At 45.9% G+C, this 16,188-nt stretch overlaps 3 protein-coding genes across 6 annotated transcripts; 2 read left to right on the top strand and 1 right to left on the bottom strand.

Annotated features, from left to right (window-relative positions):
- Positions 1–85: 85 nt before the first annotated feature.
- On the bottom strand, positions 86–5,191 carry napsa (napsin A aspartic peptidase). Its single transcript, XM_023395793.2, has 9 exons — positions 4,987–5,191; positions 4,512–4,665; positions 3,838–3,961; positions 2,703–2,821; positions 2,353–2,552; positions 1,826–1,948; positions 1,481–1,625; positions 1,304–1,402; positions 86–815 (listed from the first exon to the last, which is right to left on the bottom strand). Exons 1-9 carry the CDS (start codon positions 5,052–5,054, stop codon positions 654–656), a joined length of 1,194 nt encoding a protein of 397 aa, XP_023251561.1. The 5' UTR covers positions 5,055–5,191; the 3' UTR covers positions 86–653.
- A 1,917-nt stretch (positions 5,192–7,108) lies between these two features.
- LOC111646319 (uncharacterized) lies at positions 7,109–12,838 on the top strand. 4 transcript variants are annotated; one of them, XM_087170937.1, is made up of 13 exons: positions 7,110–7,282; positions 7,866–7,978; positions 8,263–8,361; positions 8,462–8,608; positions 8,690–8,839; positions 9,633–9,728; positions 9,812–9,919; positions 10,085–10,180; positions 10,956–11,084; positions 11,177–11,254; positions 11,458–11,497; positions 11,688–11,742; positions 11,966–12,838. In XM_087170937.1, exons 3-13 carry the CDS (start codon positions 8,290–8,292, stop codon positions 12,711–12,713), a joined length of 1,719 nt encoding a protein of 572 aa, XP_087027063.1. In that variant the 5' UTR covers positions 7,110–7,282; positions 7,866–7,978; positions 8,263–8,289; the 3' UTR covers positions 12,714–12,838. The 4 variants fall into 4 exon arrangements, with proteins under 4 accessions (XP_023251558.1, XP_087027063.1, XP_087027062.1 ...); XM_023395790.2 differs by lacking the exon at positions 7,866–7,978 and having other exon boundaries at positions 7,109–7,282; XM_087170936.1 differs by lacking the exons at positions 7,110–7,282; positions 7,866–7,978 and having other exon boundaries at positions 7,986–8,361.
- Positions 12,839–13,137: 299 nt separating this feature from the next.
- On the top strand, positions 13,138–15,984 carry atf4b (activating transcription factor 4b). The gene is made up of 3 exons (XM_023395838.2): positions 13,138–13,300; positions 14,020–14,484; positions 14,598–15,984. The coding sequence occupies exons 2-3, from the start codon at positions 14,124–14,126 to the stop codon at positions 15,608–15,610; spliced, it is 1,374 nt and encodes a 457-aa protein (XP_023251606.1). The 5' UTR covers positions 13,138–13,300; positions 14,020–14,123; the 3' UTR covers positions 15,611–15,984.
- Positions 15,985–16,188: the final 204 nt, after the last annotated feature.

Raw genomic sequence — 16,188 nt, forward strand, 5'->3', positions numbered from 1 at the left:
AGGTAGTTTAAGAGCTTTCATGCTCTTAGGCCGGTTACAATCAAATAAACCCCCCCCCCCATTTAATATTTAATGAAACTTTCAGTCATTGTTAAGTTTTATTGAGTGAGATTTGGTAATAAAATTCACATAAGCGTGTTAAAACAAAACATCCTGAGACAAAAGCAGCTCCAGCTGAAATGTTGTTAATTCTAGTTTTACAGTTTGAAACGTGGAGCAGTTGCTAGAAATGAAGAAAAACACAAAATAAAAAAAAAAATCATTCAAATATTTGAGGTGCGTTTGTTCCCGTAGAGCTTCTAAATTACAAAAAACTTAAAACAGAACAAACCTCAAAATGCATAGGTCTGATTGAATCCTGTCAAATACAAAACATCTGGTTAAAGCTCAAATCAAAAAGCAGCTTCACAGACTCGTGAAGAACTGAAGTCCCTTTGTTCAGCGGCAGAACACGTGGTTATTAATGTAGGACTCATACTTTCTGGTGTCAACCTCATTGTTCTAAAGCAGATGTGAAAGAGTTATGTGGAAGCCAGGCCTCAGTGAAACACAACCACCATTACATCCTTGTGACTGTGGGATCTTTAAGGTGACGACACGTCACCGATAGAAACAGGCAGTGAAACCTGTTTCACACAATCGGCGCTCTGTCGCTACTTGGCCGGGGCGAACCCCACGCGATCAGCGTTCCTGTCAAACACAGTGTAGTACTTCCCGATGAAAACATCTCCCAGGATCCACAGGGGCCCGGCGGGAGGCGGGATATCCATGGCCAAGAAGCCGGACAGGCAGATGGATACGCTCATCATAGACTCCTGCAAGGAAACGACAAGAGATTCTCACCGTCAGCAAAACGCATCATGTCGTTTAACTTCTGCCCATCAGGACAGACAAGATAAACTCAATGAATAGAAAATACATGGTGCGGTTTCTATTTCCCAAAAAAATGAATGAAGATAGATTTTATTTTGTCAACAAATCCTATGGAAGTGCATTAATCTAAATATCCTGACTTCCTCCTTTCTCCGTCGTGCCTATTCTAGATTTACATCTTTAAAATAACGACTGAACCTAAACCTGCAGCGAATGTTACTCAGACGGGTAAACGGTGTATTTGTTTGACTATTTTCTCATGGATTTATTCCCATTGACTCAAACTATGTTCCAGTGCAGCGACGTGATTCATTCATGTGTTTTTGAACAGTAACAGATTTGATAATCCTCGAAGGATCGGCCTATTTCTACTTTTCAGGTGCTGGTTTCTCTTTTTTAAACTGGCAGCAACAAACATCAGTGAATCTACCTTTACGATATAATCCTCTCCGGTCAGGTTGAACATCTTCCCCCCGATGTTGAAGGAGATGACGGGGAGAGAGGGGATCTTGTTACAGTCGATGAAGTACTACGAGGGAGAGGAGGAAACGATCTCTCAAAACCAAAAACAAAACAAACTGTTTGGATTTGTATTTTTGAACTCTACCTCTCCCATCAGCAGGGGCAGAGCTCCGATGGCTTTCTGCAGCGCTCTGATCTCCTCTCGGGGACCTACAATCAGGGACGTTCCCGTGTCAACAATAGCCTGGCAACCGGCTTTGCAAAGAGTCAGCTGGTTGCCAACTGCAACTCTGCGGGGGCAGGTAACAGAGGGAGAGAGAGAGAGAGAGAGAGAGAGACCACAGATTTAAATATGTAACAGCTTGAGGTGAAATCCTGATCAAATTTGGCAACACACACACACACAGAACAGGAAGTGCGTCCGCCCACACTTCACTTTCACAGATCCCTGTTCCTCGTAACAACGAAGCCACGCGTGATTGTCCCTCACCCGTTCATCTCAATCTGCCAGTAGGCCTTGCGTGTGACGTTAACATAGTGCAGGTCTCCGGTGTAGTACTGCGGGTCGGTCCCGCCCAGCGTCAGCTCCCCTCCGACTGTCGCCGCCGGGTCTCTGAGAGAGACACGGAGGACAGAGGCGTTACAGTGGAAAACTTCAAAGCTGCTGAATTAACAAGTGGTTTAGTTCAGTGTTGTAGTGAAGGTCACCACGCCTGCGACCTTTGACCTTCAACCACCAAAATCTACCCAGTTTATCCTTGAGTCCAAGTGAATGTTTGTGCCAGATTTGAAGAAGCTCCATCAAGGCGTTACTGAGATATCGTGTCGACGAGAATGACACAGACAAACTGAAAACAATATGGCTGCTGCTCTGACTGTCGCCGGCGTGGAGGAAAAACAAATCCAGAGTCAGCAGTTAAACCAAGATGGAGGGCAGTGAACGTAGAGCTGGCTGAACACAGTTAGATTTGTATTATTTGCGTCCGTTCGTCGCTGCGTCGTCCGTCAGAAACCAACCTGCTTATGTAGAAGGAGAAGACGTTCTGGGGCAGCAGCTTGGCGGCCATGGCTGTGTCAAACACCGGGACGACACCAGCCACTGATATGGAGGGGTAGGCCATGCCCAGGACCCCGTCGAACCGCGCAACCGCAAATGTGATGCCGGGCTGCTTCACCGCTTCGGCGAACTGTTGCCCAGTAACAGACAGACCTGCGATCTGCGGGGAGATTGAGAAGGAGGCAGAGAGACATCAACACCGGAGAAAAACTAAAAAAAACTAAAACAAAGAAAAGAGTCTTTTAATGGAACGACAGGAAGGAATGCAGTTAAACAAAGAGCTTTGTGAGCGAGCGTCTCTCAGACTCACAGAGACAGTGTCCCCGCTGATGAAGCCGGACAGGCTGCCTCTGCCGTACTGGATGGAGAACTCTGTGCCGTTCTGAACGTACGTGCTCGACTTCTTGGAGTTGTAACGATGATGAATCCCTAACGAGACAGAGGACAGTCAATCCACGGGCCGAGGAAAAACAGAACATTTGGCTTGTTTAATATCAGAATCTCTGTGAAGTTGTCGGCAAATCAAGAGGACGACAGAATGATGCACAATCTCTACAAACAACAAAGCCTTTGGAAAATGTCTGTGTCCGAGTCTGAGAGCAGCAAATTATTTGTATCTACCTCGTGACAACAAGAGGCCGACTTTGTCCTTCAGTGTTTAAAAAAGGACAGTTCGGCCTTTAAATGCAATTAAAGTGAAAATCTGGGTTAACGTCCTTATTAAAAACACAATCTTTTGCACTTCTGTCCCACTCACAGTGTACTGCCGTGACACTGATGTGAGGACGTGTGCGGCTGAGTTAGTTATAGAGTCTCGTGAGGAAGATTTACTGAATGTCATGACAGTGACACAGAAATTAAACCTGCACTAAACTAGTATAACCTCCGCAAAGTCGTATCCCTCCGCCACTCAGACTATAGTTCCAGGTCACATCCGTGTTTATTCAGACTCGTATAAAATAAGTCTTGAGTAATGGCTGAAAAATCTTTGACCTTTCACCTTTGACTACCATAATCTAACCAGTTCATCCTTGAGTCCAAGTGAAGGTTTGTACTGAATTTAAAGAAAATTCCCTCGAGGTGTTGTGGAGATGTCGCATTCACAGGGTCAAAACTGCGGTTTGTGAGGTCATCACACCCTTGACCTTTGACCCCCAAAATCTAAATCAGTTCACCCTTGAGTCCTAGTGAATGTTTGTGCCAAATTTGAAGAAGTTCCATGTATGGGACAGACAGAAAACCTGAAAACAAGATGGCTGCTGCTCTGACTGTCGCAGGTGAGGAGGAAGAAAAATACAGAAAGATGTTTGTGTGAATACCGAGGGTGAAACAACCCAAAAGGTTTGTAATATTTTAGTCACACAAAGTGTTTTTTCCAGGAAGCAGTCCAGAGTATTTATGAATGAATAATAACCCCCCCCCCAAAAAAAAAAAAGCAAACTCACAGCAGGCCAGGTCCAGGAAGGAGCAGTGGATGGAGGGGACCCACAGGTTGGAGGAGCCGGTGTCAAACAGCACGGTGAACTCCTGAGGGGGGGTGCCGACGCTGATCACCCCGTAGTACTGAGCCTGAGACACAAACACAGACTGAACACGCAGCAGACTGACGCCTCCGCGGGAAGGCGCACAGGTACATCAACAGGTACATCAACAGGTACATCAACAGGTGCATTAAGGTACGTCAGCATGCGCAACAACAATTCAATACGACGGCACATTAGACGCAGCTGCTCAGGGTGTTATTGTGTTGAATAAGGAGCATTTCCTGTCCGTTCACGTTCCCTCAGCTGCAGGAAATCAAAAAACAAATGTGGAGAGATCAGGTCTTTCCGTTTCCATGCCAACCTTGTTCCTCTTTTATTTAAAGTATGAGCCATAAAAGAAAGAAAACTGATGTAAACACGGGATATCGTGGTCTAATATTTACCCCACTTCCTCCTTTGTCGCAGTTTCTGCTCAAATATTGAACTTTTGATATTTTACTGACCCACAAATAAACCCGCGTGCGCTACAAACTCTTAACGTCTTGTGTGCGATGGGCGTGTCACTTCTGGACCTGCTGTGTATGAAGAGGACAGTGACTGAAACGTGTAATGTGCAGGTGTGCAGGTGTGCGTACATCCATGAAGTTGGTCAGCCTCTCCACCGGCAGTGTCGGGGAGGGGGAGCTGTCCGGCGCCCCGCTGCTCTTCGCCAAAGCCCGGATCTCCTCCACCGACATCCCGCTGTCGCTCATCAGGCGTCGCAGGCTCCTGGTTTTATGAAGGGGAACTCTGCAATGACATGATTTGATTACATGTCACATGTATTGTGCGCGCGGACACGCCGCTTCCTGCTGCAGAGCGCGTGGCTCTTCTTACTTCATACAAGTTTTAGTAACTGAACTATAGTGTTAAACTGTGAACCTGCAGGTGAATGCATCGCACACTAATTGGAATCACGTGAGGCTAATTATAACAGTAGAGACACGAATAAGGAAGTTAAACTCGCGCGCATTAACCTGCATTTAACGCCGCTTCTCTTGGAGAGATGAATGTTCCCCCAAATGTGACATAGGTACAAGTGGACAAAGCATCAGCTGACACTGTGTTTACCTGATAATGGCGACGCTTTGTGTTATCAGCAGCGTCCCGATGATGTGAAGTATCTTCAGCCGCGCCATGTCTGTCCGAAAGGAGAAATTAAAAAATAAAAGAAAAAGATGTAAATACAAGCACTTCTGTTTTGTTTCCGATGTGAACTGGAGCTCACACGCAGATCTCTGTCTCTACTGACGCAGGGAGCAAAGCGAAAGCGCTTCGGCAATGTCCGCGTTCACTCGTTTTTCTCCGCCATGCCGCTCGGTGGTTGGAGGAGAATGATCGGTGGGGCGCTGTCATTGGTGGAGGAGGGTGTCCATCATCCCGCATCACAGACCTGGGCAGTAGGTTTGTGGAGGGTCACGAGTTGTAATGGGACTGAGGAGCAGGACATGTATCTGACCACAGAGTAAAGTTTACAGATTATAGATTGTAGATTATAGGTTATAGATTATAATGGTAATGCTCCTGATTGTCAGTATCCACCATGACTTTGTCTTTCAGTGTTTAAAGGACAGTTTGGCCTTTAAATGCAGTTAAAATCAAAAAATGGGCGAACCATCTATTTCAACGGGATCCAAAACTGCCCCTCCATCTTTCGCACTTCTGTCCCACTCACAGTGTACTGTCGTGACACTGATGCAGGACTGAGGACGTGTGCGGCTGAGTTAGTTATAGAGTCTCGTGAGGAAGATTTACTGAAGGTCAAGACAGTGACACAGAAATTAAACCTGTATTAAATTAGAATCACCTCCTCACGGTCGTATCCCTCCGCCACTCAGACTATAGTTCCAGGTCACATCCCTGTTTATCCAGAGTCGTATAAAACATGAACCGTGTGTGTGTGTGTGTGTGTGTGTGAGATTTTTGTCATAATTTCTGTGTGAAGTCTTGAGTAATGGTTAAAAAGTGTTTTCTGAGGTCACTGTGACCTTTGAAAACCAAAGTCTAATCATTTCGTCCTTGAGTCTGAGTGAATGTTTGTGTGACGTCTGAAGAGATTTCGCCTCCACGAGGCCAAAATCTTGTTTTGGTTAAATGGGGCACTTACTTCATCACGCTCCGGTCACTGCTCAGCCTGTGGAGACAGTTGTATTATGGCCTCCGTATCTCTACAGGGAGGTTTCACAAGTCTGAGAAAATAACATTTATAATAGTCAGACCATGAGTTTGACTCATACTAAAGGTCAATATGTCTCTGCTTCTACTTCTGTTCAGTTCTTTCTTTTTCAATTTCCAATTATTCTTCTTCATTCTTGATTCAATTTTAGAAAGTTGTCCCATGCTGGGTCCTGCTGCCTTTAAGGAGCTGCTGGTGCGTAGGAACTGTTAGCTTTAGACTGTTTCCTCATGTTTCAAGTGTTTATGCTAAGCTAAGCTAAGCTAACCAGCTGCTGGCTCCAGCTATCATTATGTATTTACCATACTGACTTGAGAGCATTGAGTGGATCTTTTAAAACCATCAGCCTCAGTAATGACTTCAGCTTCATGAATTATACTTCAGGAGTTTCAAATAATGTAAATAATGTGAAGTTTGAATAAAAACACAAGATGAATCATCTGAAGCCACCGTTCATCACGCCGCCCTCCCTGAGCGTGACAAGATCACAAAGACAGACTCTCACTTGACCCGTCGAACGAGTTTCAGATAAAATCCTCTACACACAGAAGAAACTCCTCTGACACACACACACACACACACACACACACACACACACACACACACCCTCCATCATCATCAATCAGACTTTGGGCTGTTGTTAATAAGAAGGGAAACCACTAAACTAAGAGCTGGATTCTGGATGAGGTTAGAGCTGGTTTAGTGTTGAGGTTGGTGTTTGACATCAGTGGTTAAGGTCAGAATAAGTCTCCGGGGCATAACTGTAGGTCAAAGCAACGTGTGTGTGTGTGTGTGTGTGTGTGTGTGTGTGTGTGTGTGTGTGTGTGTGTGTGTGTGTGTGTGTGCCGACATATTTCAGGTTCTTTCCACTTGTATTTTACAGTTTTGTGAAAAGTGCATCCACCCTTTGTTGTGACGCTGCAGGAAAGTCACACACGCCCCTTTTTAGGGCTTTTTCACAACAGATGACGGAGAGAATGAGACAGAGAGAGAGAGAGAGAGAGAGAGAGGGAGAGAGGGAGAGAGGGAGGAGTAGTTATCCGTGACATCTGTGACATGAAAGCAGCTCAGGTATGTAAACGCAACAGAGAAAACACTGAGCCGTTCCTTATACTGGATCCTCAGTCAGAGACCAAAACGGACTGAAACACAGAGGACTGATAACAACGGCTCCCACGCTGGAGGATGATGGTGAGAATCAGCTCTTCCTTCCTCTTGTATGTAAACGGTCAAATGTATATTTTATTACCTTTAAAGAAGAGTTAAGGCTCCTTTACCTAATATAGAAAAACTCACACTTACATTCAGGACGTTCCTGGTTTTGTCTAAGACTTTCAAAGATTCAGAAACGTGCTACGGCGCCTCTCTTATGACTATAATGAATTGGCTTCTTCAAGTTACACGTAGTTGAACATAAGCCGGTGAAGCAGAGACCTTACGTAACCGGAGCACCTAACACCTGACAACAACATGAGACCAGGTGAACACAGCTGCACATGTGGTTTGTTAGAGATGCTTAAAAAAAACCAGCACGGCTCAAACATCTGTCCAGCTGTTGTACTGATAGAGATGACTATGTGAGACGTTCTCATGAATAACTGCAGGTTGATTCACCTGTTTCCTTTAGCTGATGAGCAGCATCTCAGGTTAGAAACAGTCATGACGCAAGACCAGGTCCCAGAAACGGAAGCTATCTTTCATTTTTATCTTGATTCACCGGAGCTTTACCTGCTGTGACATGCTTTAAAAAAACTATTTTCTTTTTGAAATCCAGCAATAAACTTCGGCTCATGCAGCCGAGACGATGAGGCGGGTTCTGCTTCAGCTTCTACTCTTGAGGCTCTGTTTTGAAGAAGGTTTCAACACCGTGAGAATCTAGATTTAAGGGTGTGTGTGTGTGTGTGTGTGTGTGTGTGTGTGTGTGTGTGTTTTCCCACAGATCTCCACTACAGATCAGTTTTTGTTTTTACAGTAACTGTTGATTAGAGATGACAGCAGCTAGACGACAGATAACGAGCATTTTTCCGGTAACTTGGACGACACGATCACAGAGCGCACTTGTAGGAAATGAAAACCTGTAACGACTGGTTGTTTGGCAGCCTCAGACTTTCCTCTTATCCTGACAGTTAGTAATATTAGAGAGTTTAATGTGTCACTATTGCACCCCACAGCTGTCCAAACCCCCCAGGACAAAGTACATGATGCAGGACGCCCTCAACAGCTCCTACGACGTCCCTCAGCCCGCCTACGAAGACCCAGACGCAGCGAAGGTAAAACAAACAGACGGACACAAACTGATGGACGATAGACGCAGTTCTCGGTGCGTTGTTAGAAAAAGGTTGATTCTCTCTGATTCACTTTGTTTGCCAGCCTGCCGTCACGGATGGAAGCCAGAGGTCAGAGGTTAAAGTCAAGCCCGTGCCTCGTCCCAGGTCGAAATCAAAACCAGAAAACCAGAGCAACACCAACGTCGCTGCTGACTCCGGAGACGACACCAACAATAACAGCAATGCAGTGGTGAGCTGAGCGGTTTTAAACTCATAGCCGCACGTGTTCATCAGCATATATGAATTACTTTGCGTGTCCTTTTATCGGCAGAGTTTCCCGCCCAGTGAACGTCCAGCGGAGAGGCCTCATCCTGTTCGCCCCCCGCCTAGACCGCCAAAGTGTTTGACCTTCAGTAAACCCACAGCAGCTGTCGACGGAGGCAGTCAACGTATGGATTCAAACGCCGAGCCAACTGTGAAGGTATATATGATATTTTAAACAGAACAACAAGCTGCTCTGACCTCTGACCTCTGACCTCTACATGTGGTGTTTATGTTACATTACATTACATTTGGCAGATGCTTTGTCCAAAGTTCAGTTTGAGATGTTTTTTAAACACCTGTGTGTAAAAACCTGTTCTAGTGCCGCAGGACGCAGATTTATTACAGATATTACTCATCTCCAACCAATAGTTTGACATTTTTCTTGCCAAAAGGAATATTAACTTGTCAAAGCAGCAAAAGCCCAACTCCAGGCCTCTGCACACTCACCACACCTCACGCACCGGGACACCTGAACCGTGCCGTCATTGATGTTATTATTACACACCTGCTTTTCCTGCCTCTGAGCGGGAAATGTTGTTTTCACCATCAGCTTGTCATGTGACCAGGAAGGAGACTCAGGAAGTCCCTGTCTCTGGCCGAGAAATACAGTCGTGCAGTTTTTTTTTTCCTCTTTTCAAGTTTTTATGCTAAGCTAAGCTAACAATTATATATTATGATATTGAATGGACAGGTATGAAAGTGGTTTCGATCCTCTCGTCTAACTTTTGGCAAGAAAGAAAATACGCAAAACTTTTGACAGATTTAAAAAGGAAAGTCTTTCAGGTTCAAATTTATTGAACATTATTATTAATACTTTAAATATTTATTGAAATTAAACCCACAATATAAACATTTATTTACCTAAACTTTAACAACAGTGTTTGCTGTGTTTAATACAAGGGGTGTTGAGTGTATGGTTTTGTATTAACTAACTTTCCCCTCTGCTGCAGCCTCCAGCTGAGAACACACAAACTCCTCCTCCCCGTCCTCAGCGCCCCCCCCCCTCCGTCTACTGTGATAAACTGCAGTCTGCCATGCAATCTACGGTAAGAGCTCAGCTCACGTCACACAGTCATTTCTGAGCTTTAAGAACCTCTTAAACACAGGTGTGATGTTTTATCTTGCATAGAGCTGCACCGAGTCTCCACATCCCGCCACCAGCTCCACACAGCAGCCTGCGGTCTCTGTCTCTGTCCCTGAGGGAGAGCCGAGTCTCTGTGGGACTCACAATGAGACGGTAAACTGCAAGTCTTACAGTCCCTGACGTCATTTCTGTTAGAAACCTTTAGTTGTTATCATTATTCCGACTCATCACTCAACAGCATGAAAGCTCAGACACCTGTTGTGCGCACATTCAGTGGTTTGTTATCCTCGACTGCACGTGAATGTCTTTGATTTCCAGGCCACACACGGTCCAGACAGACCTGCGGTTCCGCCTCGGCTCTCTCAGTCCTCCCTCCCCCGCCCTGCGCCGGTGTGTGACGCCTCGCCTCGCCAGGTATGAGAGCCGCTGCTTTTGGACAGGTGTCCGTCAGCGCGGCGACAAAAAGGTGTAGAAAACACACGCGCGCACATCCACGCTGTCATGGAAAATCAGACACAAAAGAGTTCAGCCCTTTGTCCTGCGTGTTACGCTGTGCAGTCAGCATGAAACGCAGAGCTTTGGAAGCCCTCCACCACCACCACCCCCCCCCACCACCACCTGCAACAGCCTCATAGGAAAGTGAATCTGCCGCTGAGCTCTGACATTCCCATGAGAGCGGATGACAGTTAGTTTCCTGCTTCCTTCAGTGAGTCATGAGAAATGAGTTTAAAGTAATTTGATGCTTGGACACTCTGATCATCCACTCGATCAACACTTTGACAAATCTCCATGAAAGTCTCAGGCTTAAAATCCAGAGCACTTTTCATTGAACAGGTTTTTCTACTGAGCTTATGTGTGAATCAAATTTCATGGCAGTTTGTCCAGGAGTTATTTCAGATATTTCACCCACTTGCAGGGTGTCGCTCGAGGCAAAGTGAGTGGGATTCATTCTCTGGCCACCAGCCAGCATGCCGTACCCAGAGCCAAGCCACTAGCATGGATAAATATTTAGTATTTCCTCCACACTGCAAATAAGCTGCTAAAAATGAAAATTCCTTCATCCATTTCCTGCTTTCCTGTGATTCAAAACCATTCAGTTTATTAAAGGTTTTTCTTTGGAGGAAGGTTGCTGTTGTTTCTTTGTGCAGTTGAGTTGATAAAGAAAGTACATTTTCTTTGTTTATGACAGACGAGACCGCCGCCTCCTCCATTCAATCCTCCGCCACCGCCGTCAACGGGGACGCCGTCAGACTCGGTGTACTGGGAGATAGAGCATCGGCCCTACCTGGATATTCTGTCAAAGGATGAAGATAAGATGGTGAGAGAGAGAGAGAGAGATTTCTGCAGATTAAGGCCATAGGTTTTAATTCATTTCTGAACCGTTAATGTATTTCCATTCAACTCTACCAGACACAAGGGAAGACGATGCCTCGCTCTGGACTGCGCTTCCAGAGCAGCTGCTTCTCTTCATGCAGAGAGGACACAGACGTAAGGCCTTCCCTGTACTCAACAGTTTACCTGCCCCCTCCTCTCCTTATAATAAACTTTGATTTAGCACAATTTGAGTTACTGTGCTCCTACGTATCAAGAGGTTTGTTTCCACTCTCACAGGAGTAGTTCTCTTCATCACACTATTTTCTTTAGAGATAAACTGTGAACCTTCATCAACGACAATGATCTGTTTTCCTCAGGACTACTATGGGATGTTGAGGTGGTTGACAAGAGTGTCAAGTAAGCACAGATCTTGTTTTTGTGTGTGCAAGTTTTATACTTTTATGTAATGGATGACCAAAGATATAGGCCTGTATTCTTTTATTCTACAAGAAATGTGCAAAAAACAATGAAAATGTCATCCTCAGTGGAAAAGAGTTTTATGTAAATATACGGTATGTCATTTATTTTTGTGCCATCCTTCCAACAGGACCTGATTACATGACTCCGTCACTGTATGGCCTCAGTATAGAAGAAGAAACCAGGTAACACAGAAACTATCATGTGATTTAGTTCCTGTGAACTGGTGACGTGTCCTTTAAGTTTCATGTTTTAATATTTCTACAGATTTAAAGTATAAACAGTGTATGCATGTTGGCTTTAATGTGACAATGGAAGTTATATCAGAAGTCATATTAAATTCGAGCTCATGAGGTGGATAGAGAAGCAGATGCTCGTTAAGTCTCTCCTGTCTCCGTCCCTGTGCAGATTATTTAATCAGAGAGCCGTGGATGTGAGCAAGGCCCTGCGCCTCTTCAACGTCCTCATGATGAAGCGCAACGAAACCCTGCGGAACGTCATCACAGAGTTCAGCTCCATCTCCAGCAGCCTGGACAAGCTGCAGAAGAAGACCAAAAACATGGGCATCGCTGGGGGCACCACAGGCGCCGTGGGAGGGGTGACGGCAGTGGTGGGAATTGCCTTGGCTCCCATGACCATGGGGGCCTCGCTGATCGCTACGGTTGTCGGCGCTGGCATGGTGGCATCCGCCGGCGGTATGGGCGCCCACACCGCTAAGGCCAACAAGAAGATTGTGAATAGGATGAGAGTGGAGAAACTAGTATACGACTATAAGACGAATGTCGCCGACCTGGAACACTGTCTGAATTTTATCCTCTCTGTGATGAATGAGCTGCGAAGGCACGATATCGCCAGGTTACAGCAGGCAGGAGCCCAGACTCACGCACTGAAGATGGCACATCTGTCACAGTCCGTGTTCAGGAATGACACGGACAAAGGGAAAAGGAGGTCGTCTGCTCCACACGCAGGTGGGTTGTCATCTGAGAGACTGCTGCTGGCTTTTGTCAAGGAACTGGACCAGTATTTTACAGAGAAGGACGGTCAGAAGCTGAAGAAAACCAACAAGAGCAGGTTTTCAGGTCGGGTTCGCCTGCTGGCTGAAAATCTGCAGGAGGAACTAGAACACCTGAATCACATGTGGGAGAAGTTCAGTTGAACCAGAGAATTCTTAATGTGTGTGTGTGTGTGTGTGTGTGTGTGTGAGAGAGAGAGAACATTTTCATTGGTGCGATTAAATTCCTTATTTACATGTATTGTAATAAAAAATGTATATTTGTAAAACCTAATGTGTGATTTATTAAAGCCAACATTTAATGGTAGTTTAAGATTGTAGTTCGACTACAAAACATGACTGTGATAAATGAAACAGAAGAATTAATTAAACTCACAGTCAAAAGTTTTACTTAAAAAAAAAGAATTAATAAAAAATACTGTGTTACTTTTCAAAGTTTAGTCCCCTTATAAAAACGCAGTAGACAGGAATGTGAAGAACGAACAAACACTGGCGGAGTGATATTCTCGGCACCGCGGAAGGATACCGCCGGTCCTCGCTTTAAGTCTATATGTGCGCCGCGCCACAGCATGCGCCATTTTCCTTTCCGAGGAACAACAAACGGAGCATCATTGTCGGACATCGCTGAATTGGCCGAAATGGCAGTGTAAAGTGTGCAGCGACCCAGCAGCAGCCAACAAAACAGTGCATCCAGCCAGTGCACTGAGTCACTTCTAATTTAGAAACATGTCGTAAGTATTATTTTTATATCTTTCGGTCGATGACAGCTGTCAGGTCGAGGGTGGCCGCGCGCCTCAGCGGCCTCAGCACTATATAACATCTGAATATTTTCCGTTGAGATCAGTTTGACCGTTCAAAAATGAATTTGACATGTACTGTGTTGTCGAGTAGACGGATAAAATGACTTTATTAATTTACGTAAAACTTAACCTGTATTGTCACATTTTATACCGTTGGCTCAAATGGTGTCGACACTTTGAATATACGTTAAAAGTCCTCGACGGATTTTCTTTTTTAAAATCTAACTTCTGTTAAATGATCGCGACTGACTGAGCGCCAACGTGGCAGTCAGGAAATGGTTCTTTTCCTCTTTGTGTTCCAAAATGGCGGAAAGAGAACAAAAATGTGGCTGTTTTGTGTGTGTGTGTGTGTGGGTGGGTGAGGGGAGGGCGGCGGACTCTGTGACCCCGTCTAGTGTCGTCATACTGACGTCAGAGTCATAAGACTGGTAACGGGAAGGAAACACGTGATGTGCAGCAGGCGCACTGCAGGGATGGGGGCAGTGTTGTGCCAAAATGGGGAAGCATTTGTCTTGTGCACACATTTAGTTTTTAATTTGTGAATCAACAAATACTTTTGATTGCTTTAAATTAATTATAATATATTTCTACATTATCAGTGTTCATATTTTCACCACTAATGTCTAATTTTTCTCCCCTCCTGTCCTCAGGTCCTTTGTGGAATCCCTCAACACTGCTGCATTCGACAGCATAAAAGAACTCGACGCTCTCCTAGCATCGTCACGTACTCCGTTTGTGACCAACAACAGCCATTATGACCATGATGATGACAAACTCACAGTTTGGCCTGGAAGACATGGAGGCCCTTCTCTGGGGGCCTTCCTCTCCCATGGCTGACCCCATGGGCTCCCTACAGTTTCACCCTGACCAAGAAGAACATCAGGAAGGAGGAGGAACCTCGCGGGAGGGGGACACTTCGCCTGCGTCACCCCTCACCTCCTCGTCGCTGTCTTCTTCCTCTTCTCCTCCTCCCTTCTACTCTCCTCCTCCCTCGCCACCGGCCGTCCTCCTCCATGGGGACAAAGCCCGGAATGAGTCTGACCTGCTCTCCCTCCCCTGGTTGGGCCACCCCGATGAACTGAGATGTAGCCAGACACTCTCAGGTGACAGGAAAGGTAACCAAACATTGAAGTTAACACTCAAACATACTTGAGATACTTCCAGAGCGCCGTCTCGTAACCAGTAATGGTGTAACTGAATAATAAAGTGCCTCGTTTTCCTTCCGCAGAGGAAGCTTTGGGTGACCTGGACTGGATGGCTGAGAGGATGGATCTGAGCGAGTTTGACCTGGAGTCTCTGATTGGCTCATGCAGTCCTCCTGAAGAGTCCCCCAGCTCTACAGAAGATCTCCTGGCCTCATTAGATTGCCCCATGGAGCTCGACTCCCTCCCGTTGCCCACACTCTCCACTCCTGCACTCTCGAGTCTTCCCTTTGCCTCCCTTCAGAGCACCCCTCCCTCTCCCCCTCCCCTTCCCGCTGCCGGCGAAGATGCTTCAGTCATTACAGTGGATGACTGCGAATCCCACGCTGATGGGCAGGAGGCGCCCTCCCCTCCCCCATGTGTCCCAGAGCCACAAGAGGAGCTTGAAATCAAATCTGAGCCTTCATCTCCTGACCCGTCCTCCCCCTGGGTTGAATCTTCTTCCTCCCCAGTCTACACCTTGGACCTGGGCAGCGAGGTGGATGTGTCAGAGAGTGAGGTGAAGCCGGTGTTAGCCGCTGTGGTCCCTCAGGTGCCGAGGCTCGTGCTCTCCCTTTCACCAACCCGCATCGTCCTCGTGCTGGCTCCCAAAAATGAAGTGGGGATCACCACCGCCACCGTGGCCACCACTTCGGAGGTCATTCCCTCCTCCCCTCCTGCCCCCTCCCTGCAGAGGTCCTCTAGAAGCAGACCGTACCCTGAGCCCAAATGCAAAGCTAGCCCTCCCTCTCCCAGTGCCACCAGCGTCAAAGTCAAGTCCCTTCGGGGGGCGGCTGGTGACAACAGGGTAACTCTGAAGGCGCCAAAGGACAAGAAACTAAAGAAGATGGAGCAGAACAAGACGGCCGCCACGCGCTACAGGCAGAAGAAGAGGGCGGAGCAGGACGCGCTCACCACCGAGTACGCGCTGCTGGAGAGGAAGAATGTGGAGCTGACGGAGAAGGCTGAATCCATTGCCAGGGAGATCGAATACCTCAAAGAGCTGATGGATGAGGTCCACCTGGCCAGGATGAAAAAAGGTCTCGGTGCTGACCCCTAGTGGCTGGGAACAAACCTGCACTGCAGATTTTATTTTTAATGCACACATGTTTCAGTACGGTATATGTTCTGTCCACACAGCATGTCATGGAGCGCACAATCCAATAAAACTGATGTTTGTCACAATATCTCCTTTTTAACTATCTCACACTGGTATTATCAAATACAGAATAGTTCCGTCATGTTCAGATTAGTTCTATGGAAACAAGTATTTTCAATTCAGTATATCAACCTGTGTGCTGTTTGTTATATTTTCCTATATCTGGACCTCAGTAACTTACCGGTAAGTCTTTTTTAAAGTTTTAAAATGTGTATATTATAGTATAACCGAACCACTTGTATTATCATTCTCTTAATAAAGAGTCTTAAACCTAATGGCATTCATGTGTTGTGATTTACTTGTGGGGTAATGTTGGGAAAGAAATGAGGTCATCACTTAACACAATAGCATCAAACTAGAGAAGAGTCTGTGTATATATAATATATATATATATATCTATTGAAGGGAAATAAACCCTTTATAAAGTAAGCAAATTATTTTATGAACTTAAAACAATGATTAACAGCTATTCAACACTT

The sequence above is a fragment of the Seriola lalandi genome, unplaced genomic scaffold (assembly GCF_002814215.2).
Source record: "Seriola lalandi dorsalis isolate HSWRI2012SDOR001 ecotype SW California unplaced genomic scaffold, Sedor1 jcf7180002054969, whole genome shotgun sequence".
Classification (NCBI taxonomy): Eukaryota; Metazoa; Chordata; class Actinopteri; order Carangiformes; family Carangidae; genus Seriola; species Seriola lalandi.

Coding starts and splice junctions, on each gene's coding strand:
- napsa (XM_023395793.2), bottom strand. CDS start 5,054: ATGGCGCGGCTGAAGATACTTCACATCATCGGGACGCTGCTGATAACA. Junction 4,666..4,986: donor CAAAGCGTCGCCATTATCAG/GTAAACACAGTG, acceptor ATGTCATTGCAG/AGTTCCCCTTCATAAAACCA. Junction 2,822..3,837: donor CTTCCTGGACCTGGCCTGCT/GTGAGTTTGCTT, acceptor CTGTCTCGTTAG/GGATTCATCATCGTTACAAC.
- LOC111646319 (XM_087170936.1), top strand. CDS start 8,239: ATGTGTCACTATTGCACCCCACAGCTGTCCAAACCCCCCAGGACAAAG. Junction 8,840..9,632: donor ACGCCGAGCCAACTGTGAAG/GTATATATGATA, acceptor CCTCTGCTGCAG/CCTCCAGCTGAGAACACACA. Junction 11,743..11,965: donor AGTATAGAAGAAGAAACCAG/GTAACACAGAAA, acceptor GTCCCTGTGCAG/ATTATTTAATCAGAGAGCCG.
- atf4b (XM_023395838.2), top strand. CDS start 14,124: ATGACCATGATGATGACAAACTCACAGTTTGGCCTGGAAGACATGGAG. Junction 14,485..14,597: donor ACTCTCAGGTGACAGGAAAG/GTAACCAAACAT, acceptor TTCCTTCCGCAG/AGGAAGCTTTGGGTGACCTG.